The following is a 17,810-nucleotide window of genomic DNA, read 5'->3' as shown; positions in this document are numbered from 1 at the left end:
CTGGACACCTTCCGACCTGAGGGGCTCATCTTCCGGCGTCATCTCTTTTAGCCTTGTGATAGTTCCATGGGGTTTTCTTGGCAAGAATACTGGAGTGGGTTGCCATTTCCTTCTCCAGTGGACCACATTTTGTCAGAACTCTCTGCCATGACCTGTCCGTCTTGGGTGGCCCTGCATGGCATAGCTTATGGCTTCACTGAGTTACGCAAGCCCCTTCGCCACAACAAGGCAGTGATCCATGAAGGGGATCTTCAGTGATCCTCTTCAGTACCCTCCAGGAAAAGAGGTAAAGCAGCAAGAGGAGCGAGATCAATGAAAGATAATGGAAGACACAGATACAGGGAGGGTCGCGGGGGCGGGGTGGGGGAAGGAAGCGCATGTAAAGGGCAGTGGTGATCCTGTATTTAAAACGGAAGCGGAAAGCCCCGTTTTAAATGCAGGATTTTAGGCTGGTGTATAAATGCCCAGAATTTCTGCTTGCCGTAAAGCTTATTGCAACGCGTCAGACCCTCTCCAGGCGTGGGCAATCCTGATACCGAATTAAGAACTAAAAGCAGTTTGTACGCTGAAAAGTGCTATAGAAATTGTAAATAATGATTACCGGTCAAAACTCACAACTAAGAGCCAGCCTCTTCACGTTTATTTAGGACTGACAAGTTCCGAAGGGAGCTGACTCCGATGGAGATTCTTCACTCCCCCTTTTCTTAATGGGGGAAGGACTGCGAGAAGTTTTAACTTCCCGCCCCCAGCACCGTGGCCCCGATCCTGGATCCAAGCGTACTTACACAAGAGTAAGAAACACAATCACGCACAGCTATGTTTTGTTGTTGTTCAGTCGTGTCCGACTCTTCGTGACCCCCTGGACCATAGCACGCCAGGCCTTCCTGTCCTGCGCTCTCTCCCGGAGCGTGCTCAAGTCCATATTCATTGCATCGGTGATGCTATGTAGCCATCTCATCCTCTGCCGTCCCCTTCTCCTTTTGCCTTCAGTCTTTCCCAGCATCAGGGTCTTTTCCAGAGTTTTCTCTTCGCATTAGGTGGCCAAAATATTTGCGCTTCAGCTTCAGTATCTGTCCTTCCAATGAGCACAGCGATGTTTAGTTTGGTCCATTGCTCCCTCCCGCAAGCCCCACTGTGGCTATTAGGCGTTAGAGGGCCGCTATCCCTGTGCCCTTCAGATTCTTGGACTATAACTTCCATCAGATCCGGTCAGCATCGTCACTGATTATGGAAACTGTAGTCCAAAAATATGGAGGGCGGCGAGACGACAACGCCCGCCATGCAAAAGGAAAGCGACTCGGCTGGAAGCCGCGTATGGAGCCGCCTCCGCGCGCCCCTTTTGACCAGCTCGGAACTACATTTCCTAGGATGCTTGGCGGCCCGCGAGCGGATGAACGTCTCCGCGGAGGCAACGTCCCCCCCCCCCCCGGCTGAGCGGCTCCTGGGGGGGAGCGGCGGAAACGGCGCCGCGGAGTCGGGAGGAGGATGGGAGGTGAGTAGGCAGGATGGGCCCCAGCTCTCCCGGCGCGCCGTGAGGAAAAGTCGTGAATGGGCGGAGAAGGGTGGTATGGAGGAGAGGAGGCCTTCCCCAGCCTCTCTGATTACAGCTCCTATCATCCCCAACCTGTCGCCCTCTAGCTGTGTTGGGCTACACCCCCCATCATCCCCAGCCAACACGAGCCAGGTTGGGGAAGGCTCCTGTATGGTTTGCGAAGAGCCAGAAAACCGCCTCCCCAGCACCTTGCACTGCCCGGCAGAGCTGACAGGATCTGCCCCGTCGCTCGATGGAGCCCCACAGGCCTCTTCCTACCCATTTAAAAAATTCCCACCACAGCCCTAAAGTGGTATGTGAACAGCATCTGTTTTCGCCTTTTTACAATGCGGTCTTAGCCATATCTACTCTTGTGCTGTCTTGCTCTGTTCAAAGGGGCCGACTCCCGGGTAAGTGTGCCTGGGACTGCGGTCTTGCGGTTATGCATAAAAGATGAGAATTAAGGTTAGGGCCAGGGTGGGGGCGAACAACAGAGAAGGGTGTATTATAACTGTACCCCTAACCTGGAGTTAAACCAACCAACCTCTTTTGCAGGGCTGGATGTGGGGTGGCTGAATCTCTCTTGCAAAGATAATTTCACGAGTAGCAATCCCTGGTTGATGAGATGGTGAATGAAAACAACAAATTCAAATGTGAATGGACTTGGTGTTCCTACCCAGTGGCAATCCCTGCCATCAGATGCTGGTTTCCATCAGAGGAAGTGTTGTTTTCCCGCCCAGTATGAAAGGCTGGCTATAACAATGGGGGCATCCTAATAAAGTTCTCCAGTGGGTAGAACCAGTGGTCTGACCCTTTTTGATCCATCGAATTAACAAGGGAAAAGTGCTAATGCTCTATTTTTCTTTGTATGTGTGTTTAGACAGGATCAGGCATGCTAAATTTTCTTTCTGGTTTATTCTTTATATTTCTTTAATGAGGATGGATTGACTTGATGTTCGAGTTTAGCGTCAGTGTGAGATTGTATTCCCTGACACCTCACTTAAATGCCAAATGGTCATCCCCTACCTTTCATAAACTTTAGACAGGTACACTGTACAATCTAATATGGCCTCATGGTGGAAATCCATTGTTTAGCTATGCTTGTTCTAAACTAAAATCTATGTTTGTTCTAAACTAAAACTTAACCCTGCACTTGGGTGTAGCCTACCCAATTTGTTTTTCTTGATCAAGATTGCTGTGTAGATTATGTTTAAGACAAACTTGATTGACTTGTGCTAGTGTCCTCAATTTGTTTCTTTTCTTTCTCCCACCCAAATTTAAAAGCAAAAATTCTTAACAGCTGAACTACCCTGGGGACACTATTGTGAAAATAATTCTTGTTAAGGCTGCTGAGTTTTTCTTCATCTCTGATTTCTGGAGGAGGACTGTTAAATACTGACCTTTGCACAAAGAGACTGTCTCCACACTCCTAAGAGATTTATTGGGGGGGGGGGAATGCAGTTTGCCTTCTTTACACCAAAGGGCCATAACTAATGCATCAAACTCAGGGTGGCTAAAAAATTGTTTTTTTCTTTAAAAAAAACCCCAAACTCTGGACAGCCTCTCCCAATGATTTCATGTATATGTTAAATAGCATGGGGGAGAAAACAGATACCCTTACTTTAGTATGTTTCATTAAAATGAGTGTTTACTTCCAAGTAAATGTAGTTTGAATTGGGATGCCCTTTCAAAATAAGTTCTGTTGAAATCCATGAGATCTATAGCCTGGTTTATGCAGTAATTGTAAGATATGTTTTCTTCGCACAGATTATGTCCCCGTGTGCACATATCATGTGGAGAAAGTACTGAGAGAACTAGTGGTACATGGATACACCTTGCAGTGATGTGTAATTGTCGTCCTCTCAAAAAATACTTATGCAATTGTAGAAATAGTGACTCGGTTCACACACCATGGTAGCAGTTCCTGGGCAATTGTTGGGTTAACCCTATTTAACCCATAAAGAACCCAGAGTGCTGGGCTTACACATCACAAAACAACCTAGAACAGGGTGTTCCTTCATTGTTAATTAAAAGCAGGAAGGATGAATGTGCACCTTGCATGCTGTGCTCATTCCCACAATTCCTGAGTGGGAATTGTGGGAATCCAAGAATTGCTGCTGTGACATATAAACCAAGAAATAATCTGAGAGTTCTGATGATTCATGTGCCATTTTCTCCACATGTTCATGGGCATATGTATGCCTGAGAAAGATTGCACAGGAGAAATTTGACACTTGGAATGTGAATAGACCTTATTTTTTAGGATGTGAGCACTGGAAAGCTTCGTTTAAAAACAGAGAAATGGTTTCATAAGAAGTATGTGAGCTTACTACAGTTGTGCAATATTCATACTTTCATAGTGGTTGACCTCAAAAAAGATATTTTCCCAATGGCTTAACTTTTTTACATAGAAAACAGCCTTTAATGTGTTTCGTAGAGGGATGCTGGATCAGGTTAAAGACATAAATGTTGCTTTAGTTGAAGGGTGCAGAGCCTGTTTCAACCTGAGGACTGAATTCCATTTCAGAGAAACCTTTGGGTGCTACATTGCAGTGCTGGCCAGGGACAGTAGCAAAAGGGGTGGGATCAAAAGGCCAAAGGGGTGGAACCCAAAATCCCATCATATTTTAGTTTAGTTCACAATTCTATGCATGTTTAGACTGGATGGATGGCTGGGGCATGCTGGGAATTGTAGGACTTTTTTCTGTCTAAACGTGCATAGGATTGTGCCCTTAAGAGAGCAATCCTATAGCCCCTAGACAGCATCGGGGGGGGGGGGCATAGGATTGTTTGGTTTCCTGGCTCCGAGGCTGGAGACAGGGCTCGGAGCCAGGAAACCATGCTCTCTGCCCCCTCCCCCTTCAAGCCCGTGTGGAGAGAACTACTCCGGTTACTTCTCCATGCTTGGAAAATGGAGCATGGATATGGGGAAAAGGGGGTGTTCCGGGGGTGTTCCTGGGGTGGGGAGGAGACTGGGGCAGCTGCAGTATGCCATTTCCTATGGCTGCCCCAGCCCCCTTCCCTCCCCCTGATTGGATTCCCTGGGTTTGCACAGTTTTAACTGTTTTATTGTTTTAGATTTTAAATTGGTATTAGCTAGTTAAATGATTTAATATGTTTTTAGCTATTTAAATTATTTATTGTTTTACACTGTTTACACTGATTTTATCTGTACACTGCCCTGAGATCCTAATGATATAGGGCGGGATACAAATGTTTTAAATAAATACATATTCCATGCCTGCTAAGTTTGCTCAGGAGTCTTTGGTGAAGGACTTTATCAAAAGCTTTTGGGAAGTCCAAGTAAACAATGTCTACCAGATAACCCTTGTCCACATGTTTATTGACACTGTCCAAGAGCTAAAGGGTTTGTGAGACATGACGTACCTTTGCGGAAGCTATGTTGAGTCTTTTTCAATAGGGCTTGTCCTATATGCCTACTAATTTTATCATGAATAATGCTTTCACCGAATTTACCCAGAACAGGCGTTATGATAACTGGCCTGTAATTTCCTGGATCCCCCCCACCCCCGATCCCTTTTTAAAAATTGGCATTACATTGGCCATTCTCCAGTCCTCTGGTACAGAGGCTAATCTTAGGGACACGTTACATATTTTTGTTAGAAGGACTGCAATTTCACATAGGAGTTCTTTAAGAAGTCTAGGTTGGATGGATACCATTGCCTGGTGATTTATAAATTTCAGTTGAGAACGTCATCTTTTGTCACCGCTGTTTGCCTCATTTCCTCAGACTCCCTTCCTGAAAACATCAGTTCAGGCACAGGTATCTGTCCTACATCATCTGTGGTGAAGTCAGATGAAAAGAATTCATTCAGTTTCTCAATCTCCTTATCCTCCTTTAGTACTCCTTGAACTCCATTGTCATCCAGTGGTCCAGCTGCCTCCCTAGCTGGTTTCCTGCTTCTGATATATTTAAAGCATCCTTGTTTCACTGCACATGCTATTTCACGGCACAGCCAAACTCTGCCCCTGGTGTGCATTTGGCTTACAGTCAGCGTTCGGTGAACTGGCTCTGATTTGATCACTGATTGTCAGGGACCACTTCCCCCCATCCCCAAGGCAGTCAGCTGGTGACTTGCTCCGGTTTTCACCTATTCCTTTAGCACAGGGCTGAGGAACCTTTTTGCATTCAGGGGCCAGATTCCTTACCCTACCCCAGGTAAATCCAGCAGGCTGGATGCTGACCCCTCCCATAAAGGTCATCTGGTCCCACCCCAACCCATTTCTTATTTCTCTATGCAGAGAGCGGGATGGAGCTCTATGTTTCTTTCTACACAGTGAAAAGGACTTGGTCAGCAGGAGTGGCTTCACTCCTTGGGACGGCATGCATTGCACAAAGAGACTTGGTCCTTGGAGGAGTGGCAGCTGAGTTGTGTACTGACTTTGTGCCCTGCTTGTTGCCTTGATTGTGCTCCACACACCAAAGGACCCAGGCAATGCTGAGTCCCTTTCTCCATACCTCTCTCTGCATGAGAGATGCTTTGACTTAGATTCCTGCATTGAGCAGGGGTTTGGACTCGATGGTCTTATAGGCCCCTTCCAACCCTACTATTCTATGAAGAAAAGTAAAATGGGCAGGAGGTGGCAGATGACGTTTGGTCAGGATGGTGCCTGGGAGAGGGGAGAGGCCCATGGCATCTAGCATGTGGCTTGACTGCTGAGTTATCTGGGTATAGGTAAGTCTGTTTCTTCTCAAATGAAAATTACATTTCCCATGAATTTTGCATAGCATAATTGTTTAGGATCTTTCCTCAGTACTGTATTGTTATTGCTGTTGTTGTATACAACCTGATGTATGTATGATAAATGTAACTGAAAATGTCTTTATAGTGCTCACAGTTTCCTGGTTCAGAGAGTCTAGACAGAGTTGGGGATCAGGTCCTCAGTACTTGGGAAATGAAATTATCTCTCTAGCTAGAGTGATGGTCAAAACTGTGCTTAAAGATTGGAGTTGTTGCAGTTCGAAAGGATTTTGTCTACTGAGCTTTAATTAAATATCTACATTTGTCTGGCATGAAATAAATCCTACAACTACAGAATTGTGGTTTCCTACATCGATGTGGGGTTTCTACTGAATAATACCCCCCCCATAGGATGATTGACTTAACTCTGGTTTGTGAATGCTTTAGGTACGAAGTCGCATCGGTTTGTGGGAATTACATTTTATTCGTGGTTTGGAGAATCTGGTGCATGGTGGTTCTGAAATATTCCCATATCTTTTGGCTTAACCTTTTACTTTCTGCCTAAATCACTGGGGGATATTGTTCTTTAACTCTCTGCTTTCTCAACTTGGCTTATCTCTGGTACTACTAGTTTCATCCAACACAAATGCTGGCTTGTTTTCTTCCTGTGGGTCTTTTCCCCTTCATTTTTTGCCATCTAAATATAGTTAAACTGTTGTTGCAGCCTCAGTTTCTCTTATGGATCTGCAAACTGTGACTTCTCTTCCCCCACCCTGTTCTGTATACCAAGTTCTACTCCTTCTGTATTAATACAGTAAGCTCTGACTGCCTCCATGTTTTATCTGCGCTCATCTCTTCTTAACCACCTGCTGCTTTGCAAATGTGTCTTTCCTGAGCACTTCCTTCAATTGCCTTCATATGCTCCAGACCATGCTCCAGCTTTCACTTGCCTCTTCACTCTTACTTTCTTCTAAAGAACACATTGCATGCAGACTAAGGTAATCCATAAAATAGTCATTCTCCAGAGTCAGCTTGTTGTTCTAAATGTCCTGTTGTTCTAAATGTACTTATACGTTCTTTGCCAGTGGTAATGAGTTGAGAACAAGCCTCAGCTAGCCCTAACTATGGGTAGTTACGCCTTGAAGAAGTTTATTTGTATAAACCATAGTAGAATTTAAAAACTTTGCTGTAATTTTCTTAGCTGCGATTGCAAACAAGGCCACCCATTTAGTAACATAAGGATCATTATCAGCTAACAGTACTAGTATTTTGTCAGATAATGACCAAACATTATCATTAATTAATTAATTATCATTAATAATCATTATCTAGACATTGTTTTTAACAGTGGAGCAATACTTTTCTTTCTTGGAGATGAATGCAACTCCCAGAACAACATGTAATGAACAATATTTTCTATTTTTAGGGCTCTAAACTATGGGTAGTTGAAAAAAGCCAGCTTCATAAACTGTGGTTTAAACTTGGCTTATTTCAACGATCGATAGGCAAGATTAATCACCGTTTGTCCAGGTTAGGGCGACATGAGCTGCAGGTAATTTAAAAGAGAAGGAAACGCTTATGTGTGCAAGCCTGGGGCTTGTTTTCATAATGCTAAACTACCTTTCCCAAAGCTGGGTCCCTCCAGATGCTTTGGGCTACAACTCCCATCAGCCCCAACCAGCATGGCCAATGGTTAGGGATTATGGGAGTTCCAGTCAGAAACATCTGGAGGGACCCAGCTTGTGGAAGACTTCACTAAACCATGGCTTAGTGCTGCATCTGAACAAGACCTCTATGAAGAACTAAGAAAACTCTGGTGACGATGGACATACTGACGCATCTTTGACAACAAATTTGGATACTTGAGGATGAGGCTTAAAAAATGGGAGATTTTAATATTCTGTCTTTATACAGGCCTTCAAGATTTTGTAGCATCCCACCTCTATATGAGCTGGTGTAGCATTATGATTAAGAATCCAAGCTGGGAAAACACTGGTTCAAATCTCTCCAGCTATGAACTCACTAGGTGGCCTTGGACCTTCATTTGCCTCGGCCCCATCTGCAATATAAGTATGATAATACTGCCCCATCTTGCAGGGTTGTTGTAAGAGATAATGAGCATTCTAAAGTAGTATACAAATGCTCTGTTTTTATTTTCTTTCTTTCCAGTTAAATATTTCATTAAATAATCCAATGTTTTAAAGTTTTATTTAAAATATTTCTACCCCAATTCCTGATAACACAGTCCTCAGATTTTAAATGTTTAATTTAACACAATACCAAAATCAATATAAGCCAATTGCAAAAAAACAACAGCAGTAAACCTACAGATAAAAAACCAGCATAATTAAATAGTAGGTGAAGATAGCAGGAAAAACAATTCCAAGCTACCTTCTACCAAAAGCTTGTGTAAACAAAACACATTTAACTTGACAGCAAGAAGAGCAGTCACCAAGCAACAGTTTCTGGACTGGGCATTCAGTAACCTCGGTGCCACCACAGAAAATGTGCAGTGTTATATATAATCTTTTGAAAGTATCATTTTTAGATTATTAATAAAATATATGTATCAACTTGCATTTTCCTGTGTCATGGGGTGAGTGTCTTGACCAGTGGGTCTGCCAAGCTATTATCCCCAGAAAGAGTTGTTGTTGTAGTAGTTATTATTTACATTTCTATATCCCCAATAGCCAAAGCTCTCTGGGTGGTTCACATAAATTAATGATTACTTGTGTGTTTTCCCTGCATGCATATTCCAACTCTCCTGAGCCCTGTCTCCATTTACTTCCATTAAATCCAAGATGTGCAGCATGATATTGTTGAAATAATACTTGGCACTTTGTCTTCTTGAAGTATATGATGTAACTAGACAGGACTGGTGTGTGTTAATTTACTGTTGAATGTTAAATTGTTTTCTTTTTTTGTCCTGGGTTATGCTCAGCCTAAGCATATTTTAGTGAGCAAAATTTTACTGGAAGGGATATGCTCCTGTACTATTTGGATGTTGAATTGCACAGATAAGCAAGTAAAGAATGAAAGGAACAGCGGGTGTATGCATCTGAGAGAAGCTGGCTAACTGGAAGGGCATGAGGGTCATGCTAGTTCTCATTAAACTTCAGTGATTACTGTTCTAAATATGTTTTGATTTCTTCTTCTATTTTTAATAGTAGTTGAGACACTATGATGGATAACCGTTTTGCCACTGCTCTGGTAATCGCCTGTGTGCTCAGCCTTATCTCCACCATTTACTTGGCCGCCTCAATTGGCACAGACTTCTGGTTTGAGTACCGCAACCCATCACCACCTGAGAATAACAGTGAAAGTAAGGCTACTTGGGATGAACTCTTTGGTGAAAATGCAGATGAAAACTCTTATACAGAAGCTCTCTTTCGATGGAATGGCACCATTGGACTTTGGCGGAGGTGTATCACGATGTCTGAAAACTATTACTTCTACAACTCACCAGGTAAACCCAACATATCAGGTAAACTCACTCCAAAGAAGTTCTCTAGTTTAAATGTATCCCTTTCTGTACTGCATCCCACTAGGACATTGTTGTACTTCCTGTGATCAGATCTCCTGTTCTTAATTTTTTTTAAACAGCTGAAGAGACGGGATTGAGGGTCTCTTAATCTTGATGCCATTTTCCTGCTCACAATCTCTCTCCCCACCCTCCATTGCTATTAGCCCCACTATGGAAGAAATACTGCTTATGGTTTTTCTTCTCTCTAGTGGGGCTTCTAAGAGCTTTAAAAAGGTTGGAAGACTAATGTTTTGGTCTCTTTCATTCAGAAATGAATGCAGGAGACCCAAACATTGATCTTCCTACCTTTTTTTCTGAATTCAGAAAGGGCCGTCTCCTCCCATGTGAACTTGCCCATCTTTTAAGATCAGCTGTTGGGTCCCTCTTGTGTGTGCTGCTGTCTTCAGAGGCACAGTTAGTGGCAGAACCTCAGATGTGGAACTCCTTGCCCCAGGAGGTCATCTTCGTCTTTACTTGTGTTCTGCCAGAAAGTGGACATTTCTCTTTCAACTACCATTTGCCTCTGCTGTTGTTTACTTTTATTTATTGAACGTGTGTGTGTGTGTGTTTACCGCTTTTAGCTAGTTAATATGTTTTAATTATTAGTTATTGTTTTTACATTACAAGCAATTCTATTTTTAGAGTGGAAAAGCAGGGTTCAAATATCATAAATAAATAAATATCTGCTTTCTCCCTGAGATGAGAGGTTAGTTGGACACAAAGCACTGCTGAAAGAATCAGTTAGTTAAGTGGGTTCCATGGTCATAAGAGGGCACAAAGAACAGCCATGTTTCTAAGAGCTCAATCCTATGTCCCCTAGACAGCATTTGGGGGACATGGGATATTTCAGTTTCTGGAATCTGAGGTCGGAACCAGTGTTCCAATCTTGGAGCCTAGAAACATCACCCCAACCCCCTCCGAGCTGGCATGTTTATATCTGCGACGGCTACATCTCTGTGCTCGGAAATGGAGTTAGCAAAAAGGGGGTGGTCCCGGGGGGGGGGGGGGGAAGGAGACCACGGAAGCTGCTTATGCGCATCCCGGCCTCCTTCCCTCCCCGAAGCTGTGCCTAGACAGGTGAAATCATCCATCTAGGGAAAATGCAGGGCGGCTGGAGCATGAAGGCAAGGATCGCCTCCATGCTCCAGCCACCCTGCACTGGATACTCGGCAGCCTTCAACTTCGAAGGCTGCCGACTCTCAGGATAGGATTGCACCCTAAATTGTTCTGTTAATTCTCAGTTACAAGGCAAACACATTGGTATGAGATTGTATCTTCTAAGCATATGCCTCCATTATTTAAACCTGGACTTTTTGTTAGGACCATAAAAAGATATTATTTTGCCTGTGTTAAAATGGCTCCTTGCGTTTGAGAAGGACTGCACTAAAACTTTGAGGCCAGTACCAGCTGCCTACAAATAGTGTAAGACCTGGTTATTATGGGTTACTTAATCCACAGTTAGCCGCAGCATGTGAGGTGTGTGTGCGGGCACTGTTTTGAATATAAAACCGCCGATCAGGGGTTGTGGTGTGTTGTGCAAACCTGGCCAGCGTGGGTTAATTGAGGGTTAAACAACCCACACTTAATTTTCGATCAGTAGTTGGTTGAAGTGTGGGTTGTTCAACCCTTGATTAACCCACAATGGCTGGGTTCACATGACATGCCGCAACTCTCAATCACCACAGTCAGAGGTCGCTTATTCAGAATGGCGGCTGCATGCACCCCACATTCATCTGGACTAATCATAGGTTAATTAACCAAGGATAACCCACCGTGTCATGCAAACCAGCCCTAAGAGATATTACATTACTTAGGTTGCACTTCTATACACCAGAGGTGGGTAACTTGTGGCTGTCAATATATTTTGGCCTACAACTCCTATCAACCCTAGCCAGCATAGCCAATAGTGAGGGATGATGGGAGTTGTGGCCCTCCAGATGTTTTAGCCTACCAATTGCCCACTCCTGGCCTAAAGCCACGTTCCCCAACCTGGTATCCTCCAGATGCATTAGACTGCAACTCCCATTATTCCCAGCCATCATTTCCAGTGGCCCATTTGGACTACTGTAATGAGCTTCAAATGGGACTGCCTTTGAAAACTGTTCAGAAACTTCAGCTGGTCCAGACTGTTGCATCTGGACTGTTGACTGGGACCAGTTACAGGGAGTACGTGATTTCCTTGTTACAACAGCTTTGCTGGCTACCAGTCTGTTTCTGGGCAGAATTCAAAGTGCTGGTTATGATCTATAAAGCCCTATATGGCTTGGGATCAGGCTATCTGAAAGACAATCTTCTTCCATATGAGCCTGCCTGGTTTTAAGATATTTCGGGGAGGTTCTTCTCTCGGTATCACTGCCATCGGGGCACATTTGGTGAGGACGTGAGAGGGGGCCTCCTCCCAGGCTCTGGATCTCCTTGCCGAGGGGAGCTAGCTTGGTCCTCTCTCTGTTGTTACCATATGATTTTTTTCAGGTAGGCCTTTGGCGTATAAGATGGACTGTTGCTGAAGGGGGATTTAATTGGTTTGTGTTGTTTATTTCTTTTATTGTTGTGTTTTTAATTTATTTACTTTTATGTTATGTTTAATATTTCATTTTTAATCTTGATTTTATTGATAGCCCCTTTGAGTGCCATTTTTTGTCAGGAAGGCAGGATATAAATTAATGAAATAAATAAACACCCCTTCTCGTTAATGTGTTTGCTTGTCTGAGTATGAAGAACAACAGTAAAATAGTGTGTTGTAGTGGCGAGAGTGTTGGACTGGGAGCTGGGAGATCCTGGTTCTAGTCCCCACTTGGCCATGGAAGCTCACTGGGTAACTTTGGGCCAGTCACAGGCTCTCAGCCCAACCTACCTCACAGGGTTGTTGTGAGGATAAAATGGAGTGGAGGAGGATAATGTAAGCCTTGGGTTTCTTGCAAGAGGAAAAAAGGCGGGATATAAATGCAATAAATAAGTAAAATAAATAAATTAGACCCTAATAAATGTTATTTCCTTTTTCATTCTGCAAGGTGAGATGGTCACAAAGTGTGTCAGTTTTTCCCTCTCTGATCAATTCATGGAAAAATATAAGGATCCTGGGAATCACAATAGTGGCAGTGACCTGAACCGGACCTGTAAGTATTTTTTTATTTTGTTTATTGAAGAAATTGTACCTTAGGCTACAATCCTATAGTCACTTTACCTGAGATCAAGCCCCTTTGAGCTCAGTGGGAATTACTTCTGAGTAGATATGTATAGGACTGTGCTATTAGAAAAGGAAACAAGGCATATTTACACTAGAATATAAATATTTTTTTGCCTCAGCTAAAAGTGGGTAAATGTCAGACATACTAATGTAGCAAAGCCTATCATGTTAACCTGTATTTATGATTTTCACTTGTGCTTCCTATATCTGCATACAGCATAGTCTTGCATTTAGCGATTAAGGTCTGCAAAAATCAGTGCTATTTTATTCAGTAGTATATTTCTATAGTGCTGAACCCAACAAAAGTTAGAGTTTTGAGTCTTCTCCAGACATAAGTAACTAGAAATTAGATTGAAGCACCTTCTCTTGTCTCATAGGCAATGGATTTCGCACAATGAGTTTGGAAGAGATTCTCTAAAACTAGGCGTTCCTAATTATCTTCATATTTCCTTTAGATCTTTGGCGCTTGCAGTTCCTCCTTCCCTTTGTCAGCCTAGGACTCATGTGTTTTGGGGCTCTTATTGGGGTCTGTGCATGCGCCTGTCGCAGTCTCTACCCTGCCATCGCCACAGGAGTCCTCCACTTCTTAGCGGGTAAGTTGTCTTGTCAAATGTCATCTGGTTGCTCTGTGTTGAAACACGAATATCTTAATAATGTGAGCCAGGAATTCTGAGCTATGGTCTGACTATCGTTGTATGCCACTTTTTCACCAGGTTTGTGCACACTGGGTTCAGTTGGCTGCTATGTAGCTGGAATTGAGCTGCTCCACAAGAAGCTACCCCCTCCTCCTGTGCAAGGCCAGTTTGGCTGGTCCTTCTGTCTGGCCTGTGTCTCGGCACCTTTGCAGTTCATGGCTGCTGCCCTTTTCATCTGGGCTGCACGTACTAACAGGAAGGAATTCACACTCTTGAAAGCATACCGTGTGGCATAATGAGATTTTCATCTTTTCCCAAGTCTCTTGTTTCCATAGTAAGCCTTCTTTTTACCCCATTAACCACCTTGCTCTTCCTTTTTATTATCCATTTTCCTGTTCTACAGAATTCATGCTTCTTGCCACTTGAATTGAATTAGCCTCTGGGTTTTAAAGTTAAAAGACTTAAGAGGCTAGATTACCAGGAACAGCTTTTTCTTGCCAGAAATCTGCAGGATTTTACCAAGTTTCTTTATTTTTTAAATTTTTAATTATAATTTTGATGGCATGACTTTATTACACCCAATGCACTGCATTTTTACCTCTAAACCTGCACTTATAACAGGATAGCATAGGGGGTGAAAGGTCTTGATGAGACTAATTTTGGCAGTATATGTATTATGACCCATTAGGAGATAAACCAATGCAAACGTTTCATAGATGTTGCTATAGAACTTCCGTATAGATGGTGATATAGTTTTGTTCCCCTCCTTACATCTGCCATGGTGTCGCTTTCAATCTGATTGTTGTAAAATGGCTAGTAGCCATGGGCTTTCTAAATTTGTGAAATGAAATCCAGATTGTGTTTTTCTCTCTCTTGTAATAGGAGTATCAGTAACAAGGTTTACTTTCTAATTTCACTAATGTATGTATGTATAAAACTCTTAACTTTTTAAACTTTTTATTTATGCAATGCACTACATTTTTGTATAAGTATTACGTCACCTAGACGAAAAATTTTGTTGAAAAAATAAACCTGAGCAAAGGCTCGTGTATTTACTGGAGTTGTATGTGACTAATGAGAGAAAAAAATCAATGGGATACACGAATATCTAAGAGAAACTTGACATCAACCTCCTATTCCAATTCCTTTCTCCAGTGTTTTTAAAAGAATATCATCAGGTGGGGGGATGTAGGGAAAGAGGAAGAGTTTATTCTCATTTCAGATTGTGATACCAACGTCATACAGATGAGATACACTTTTTTTTTTTTTTAAAGGAAGCTGCACTGTGGTTCCAACTTAGAATGGTCAATTTGTAAGACACAATGAAAATAAGTAGATCATCTAGGGAGAGGCCATGTCCAGCCTTGCAGCTCTGATCTAGAGTATCCATCCTTACACAGAAGACTATTATCTATGCATCATAGAATTTTTAAAAATATCCCCCCTCCCCATTTTCAAAATGATGTGGGGGGGGGGGGGGAAGAGAGAGATGTTGTTTTGCCTGTGAGATGAGTGATGACAGGGACAGTATCCAATAGGTATCTCTGGCCTTACCACAGGCACCTTTCAGATGGCAGTTGGCTTGGCAACAACAGGGGATGAAGAACTGCATTGCAATCTGAACACTGGGAAAATGTGAGATATCCACAACAGAGCCCACAGAGAGTTTACCTTGAGGTCAAGTGTCTGGATCGTCCACAACAAATGAGTAGTAACCCTGCATTTCTTGTGCAAAAAAAGAGATAGATTGTTGGTAAAGGCTTTCAGTTTTCACTGGAGTTATGGTAGTCAACATGATGATAAGCCCTTGTTTTTATTAGATAAAACCTGCTGTGCTAATAATTGACAGAACAATGAAGTTGATCCTTTTTTACCACCACAGACTTTCACATCTTAGGTGATCACATAACTACACCCTTAGGCTCAAAAGTGGCACATTCTAAGCACCAGTGTATGTATTAGCCAAATATTGCTTTGCTCCAGCTTCACCTTCTAGAATGAATCATTTGAACTTCTTTACATAATGATTAATTTGATTATGCGGAACAGGAATGGGCAGCTTGTTTGGCAGAAGGCGGCACCCAAGAGATGTATCATAAGCAGAGGGCACAGCTTATATGAACACTGTAAGTCCTTGAAGATTAACTCTATATTTTCCATATGAGTTGAGGCTCTTGACTCTGCCATGTGCTCTGTTTCTCATAGCTAAAGAAAAGAAACCGACACAACGCTACTTGTTCGCCCAAGGTGATGAAGAGCACCCCCCTGTCTTGCATAACAAATCACTTTTGAATCTGAGGGGGACAGGCTTCAAAAACAATTTGTGATGTGGCAAGGAGAGCTTGCTGCTCAAAGAAAACAAGCAAAAAATTATACCAGCCATGCCCAGGATACCTAAAACAGCTGTGTGGATTCCAGCCTCTGTCAGGAAACTATTCTGGGCACATTTTCTCTTCAGATGAGCCCACCTTCTTGCTAAACCAGTCTTGATCTCTGATCATTCCCAACAGAATGCTTCAGCTCATCCAGCACTAGAAAACAGTAGGAATAAGCCTTCCATTTCCTCCAGTGAGTTTTGAGGAGTCAGTCAATAAGATTTGCAACAGTTTGTGAAAACCTAAAGGCAGGAAACTTTTATTGTTAAATGAAAGTGCCCTGGAGATCTAAGAAACATCCAAAGTTGATAGATCAGTTCCGCAGGAGCAGCATGCAACAGAAAAGCCCTGTGTCTGCCACAACTAATAATACAAGTTATGGGGGCAGGGCGGGGACAACACTGGCTGCACTGGCTTGTAGAAATTGATCGAACTGAAAACAAAAGCAAGTCCACATTGTGGGGATATCTTGTGTATATGGTTTATTCAGCAAGAACATGAGTAATGCAATAATCTATGGAAATTTGCAAAAAGGCTTGTGGCTATAAAACTCAAGTCTTCAAATGCATCAAGGGTGACTGGCCAATAGTGATGAGATCACAAAATAGTGGTGCATCTGTAGAGTGTACACCAATCTCCCACAGCCTGGGGAACCAATAATCATGCTGGCTGAGGATGGTGGGAGCTGTAGCCTAACACATCTGGGGTCCACGGAGTGGGACAGGTGGTATAGAGCTATAGAGATGTCCCACTTTTTACCAAATTGGGCCAATGTCTAAAGTCTTTGGAACACTATGATCCAATCACTCTCCCTGTCCTTGCTTTAGGAGTAACTTTCTATGTTTTCCCCCAACTGAGAGCACTCTAAAGCTGCAATCCTATACATACTTACCTGGAAGTGCCAATAAACCCAATGGCGCTTACTTCTGAGTAGACATCTATAGGATTGCACTGTAAAATCTCTCTCTCTCTCTCTCTCTCTCTCTCTCTCTTTCTCTCTGAAATGGCATCATAGTGTGCTCCAAAGCGGTAGTGTGAGTCTTCATTGTAGTGTGTTTTAGTTCACTGCTTAGTGCAAGGTAACTTTTCAAAAAAAATTCATGTCATACGAGAAGGAATCTTAGCAGTAGGTTTCTCAAGCAGTTCCTTTGAATTACAAGGATGAACAGCATCTCTGAGAGCTTTATAACTTTCTTCTGTGAGAAACAGAGATGGACTTTAGAAGGCCAGGGTATGGGTGGAGGTGGCTTGAGGTAAAACTGAAACATTGCAAATTATTATGCTAATTTAATCTGTTTTGCAAGTGGTAGAACACTGAAAAGGGTGTGTGTATCTTGTGGTTGCTGTTTCAGTATTGGCAATTGGTTTCAAGCCACAGAAACTGCACATACTAGGTTTTCTGGGTTCCACCAATTTTGAAGTTTTTTGTCTTTCCAATTTTTTTATAACAATAAATACATAAATAACAATAAATACCTAAATAGAACAAGAGGAAGGGAGGAATAGAGTTATAATATACATTCTGGTGCCACGGCCTCTATTGTAGATATAAAACACATTTGCTCACAACTCCAAGGTAAAAATTAATTCAATTATCATAAAAAAAAAAAAAATCCAGTTTAAAAGACCAGAAGATAAGGCTATCTCACATTGGTCCAAACTCCACAAAGCCAGGAAACTGGAAGCTAAGCCTGATGCCTTATCTGACGTGCCCTGTGATCAGTCATGATGTTGTGCAATGTCGCAAATTGTGTTTGCTTACAACTTACCCTCCATGCACCTACACTTTTCTTGGGTCTTTCAGTCCCAAATCCAGATTACGAGGATGGAGTGCCTGGGACCAGCAAAGATTGCCC

The 17,810-nt window shown here is 42.7% G+C and overlaps 1 protein-coding gene across 6 annotated transcripts; it reads left to right on the top strand.

Moving 5' to 3' along the window:
* Positions 1-1,445: 1,445 nt before the first annotated feature.
* On the top strand, positions 1,446-17,551 carry CLDND1 (claudin domain containing 1). 6 transcript variants are annotated; one of them, XM_084843121.1, is made up of 6 exons: positions 1,471-1,565; positions 1,685-1,844; positions 9,402-9,700; positions 12,769-12,873; positions 13,400-13,537; positions 13,658-17,545. In XM_084843121.1, the coding sequence occupies exons 3-6, from the start codon at positions 9,415-9,417 to the stop codon at positions 13,873-13,875; spliced, it is 747 nt and encodes a 248-aa protein (XP_084699247.1). In that variant the 5' UTR covers positions 1,471-1,565; positions 1,685-1,844; positions 9,402-9,414; the 3' UTR covers positions 13,876-17,545. The 6 variants fall into 6 exon arrangements, with proteins under 6 accessions (XP_084699245.1, XP_084699243.1, XP_084699247.1 ...); XM_084843122.1 differs by having other exon boundaries at positions 1,685-1,941; XM_084843119.1 differs by lacking the exon at positions 1,685-1,844 and having other exon boundaries at positions 1,446-1,492; positions 9,405-9,700.
* Positions 17,552-17,810: the final 259 nt, after the last annotated feature.

The sequence above is a fragment of the Heloderma suspectum genome, chromosome 3 (assembly GCF_057233095.1).
Source record: "Heloderma suspectum isolate Gila_16-S chromosome 3, 16-S_ref, whole genome shotgun sequence".
Classification (NCBI taxonomy): Eukaryota; Metazoa; Chordata; class Lepidosauria; order Squamata; family Helodermatidae; genus Heloderma; species Heloderma suspectum.
This window is presented reverse-complemented; position numbering and strand designations above follow the sequence as displayed.

What these genes read in the sequence shown, in the direction of transcription:
- CLDND1 (XM_084843118.1), top strand. Translation starts at nt 9,415, where the DNA reads ATGATGGATAACCGTTTTGCCACTGCTCTGGTAATCGCCTGTGTGCTC. An exon ending in TTACTTCTACAACTCACCAG is followed by an intron (nt 9,701 to 12,768) that starts GTAAACCCAACA and finishes TCATTCTGCAAG; the next exon opens with GTGAGATGGTCACAAAGTGT. An exon ending in AGTCCTCCACTTCTTAGCGG is followed by an intron (nt 13,538 to 13,657) that starts GTAAGTTGTCTT and finishes CTTTTTCACCAG; the next exon opens with GTTTGTGCACACTGGGTTCA.